Raw genomic sequence first — 2,079 nt, forward strand, 5'->3', positions numbered from 1 at the left:
CCCCTGGCTCGCGGTACCAAGTCTTGGCAGCATGTGTTTACTTTTTTTTAACCCTTTTTTTTGCAAGGATTTTCATCCGTTTGGATGATTCATTCCGAAGGGATTTTAAATCCACAGGAGGCATTCGTCCCTAGCATGTGTTAACGTTCTTGTAAAGAGTTCTGAAAAAATATTCCTTGCTGGTTCATTGAGCCAACCAAAAGTTATAATTCAATACATATAAAAAATACCAAACAAAGGACATAATTTCGGTATGATCGAGCTATGCATCGAAACGCTTCTCTCATCGAGTAAGTAATGTTATCCAACTTTATCTTATAAATCACCTCTCAATAAACTACTCTGTGATAAAAACACATAAACAGTGGTTTGGGTGTACCGTATCTCTTCTCTCTCTCTGTCTGTCTAACTGTTACATGGAATACTATTGTTCTACTTGGCCCTGAAAAGTTTTTTTTTACTCAAAACGAATTCTTGAATGCAGGATTGAATAGTAATTATTGTAAAATGCTGTCTGTCCGCTATCGGTATCACTAATAAGTATATAAGAAGGTATATCAAGAAAAGGCACACTTAAACTTAACACTTCATTGAAAACTAGTTTGAAATCATTATGAAGATTTAAGTTGTTTTTTCCCTCTAATTCATATTACAGTATACATATAAAGCTTCCCGCGTAAGATTATCGCCGTAATTGTTTGGCCCTGCGGGAACGCTAAATTCCTAAAACTACGTGACAACACATGCAAAAACGGTGTAAATAACTTTTTTTTAGCTGTTCACTCGAGTTCTTTGGATTTGATGATGATTTTTTAGTTGGAATTTCTGAACAAATTGCTAACGAGTAAAATCAATTAACCCGCATATCGATCGATAGAAAGAAAAAAAATTAACGATTTGTATCATAGATTTGAGTGATTCATCAATACATGTTTTACAAATGCATAACAGACATCTTGCTGTCGGAATTCCACTGATTCCAATCGATGATTTAAAGTGCCGTTGATCAACAACAACCCGCAATACGCGCCGGTACAATGTTACTCGATGCCCGCCAAAACAAACAACAAAAATCTAACATAAGAGTAGTGTCACCACAACTGAAGATGGGCTCCACCACATTTATTCGCACTTGGTCAGGTGCTTCTCGATGGCCGGCGGAATGTTATCGGTCGTTTTGGAGTTGATGTTATTGCCGAGCAGCTCCGGGCAGGGTCGAATGCCGTCCTGAATGTCGCGCGCATTCTTGAGCAGATCGTAACAGATGCCTTCGCTCACCACTGAATCTTGTCTGGGGAGGAGGAAAGTTCGGTTCAGGAATTATTTTATTTCAGGATAATGGAAATTTCGGAAACTTACTTGTACTCGGGATGTTCGGTGATTTCTTTCCTGATCCATGAGGCCGTTGTTAGAAGCTCCCCGGAGGCGCGCTTCTGGATCAGTTTAAGGTACTGTTGGATGGTGCAGTGTGTATCCGCATCGACATCCATCGATCCGAGGTAGCTGTTGATCAGCGGGACCAACCCCGGGAAGCATCCCTTTCCGTTGATGATCTGATCGATGGTCATCAGGGCGTATTCCTCCTCTTCGCCGGGTTCGGATTGCGATTTGTTGTCGTGATTATTCAAACCACTGCTCTGTTGGCCACTGTTGCTGCTCGATCGTTGTCCATTGATGTTCTTCTTGAACCAAAACTTTTCCGACAGCACAGCACCACGCTTCTGGGATGTTTGCATGTTTTCGTCCACTTTGCTGATCGGAATGAGGAAATCTAGCTGATACGAGAGAATTACCCGGGTCAGCAGGACCACAAAACATACGATGGCAGCATTCTCGAAATCGGTAAGCTGAGCCTCGCACGGTCGGAACTCGACACGCCATCCGATCGACGAATTTGGCGGCGGAGGCTTGAAGCGCATCGTTTGCCAGTTGGTCGATTGAATGTTCTCGAAGTGGTCCGTATCTTCCTTGTCGTTCTGGTGAACTTTCTCGCTGAACAGGGACACGGAGTCGCGGATGAAGAGATGGGCAATGTGTTGCGCCAGCAGATGATCGATGTCCCCCTCGCGAAGTTTTTTA

The 2,079-nt window shown here is 42.8% G+C and overlaps 1 protein-coding gene across 1 annotated transcript; it reads right to left on the bottom strand.

The window, feature by feature from the left end:
* Positions 1 to 286: 286 nt before the first annotated feature.
* Positions 287 to 2,075, bottom strand: LOC129760413 (glutamate--cysteine ligase-like; the record flags this gene model as incomplete). The annotated part of the gene is made up of 2 exons (XM_055758063.1): positions 287 to 1,291; positions 1,360 to 2,075. Coding segments are annotated over 2 exons (885 nt in total), but the record flags the coding sequence as incomplete, so codon positions are not given.
* Between the last annotated feature and the right edge of the window lie 4 nt (positions 2,076 to 2,079).

Source organism: Uranotaenia lowii, unplaced genomic scaffold (assembly GCF_029784155.1).
Source record: "Uranotaenia lowii strain MFRU-FL unplaced genomic scaffold, ASM2978415v1 HiC_scaffold_60, whole genome shotgun sequence".
Lineage (NCBI taxonomy): Eukaryota > Metazoa > Arthropoda > Insecta > Diptera > Culicidae > Uranotaenia > Uranotaenia lowii.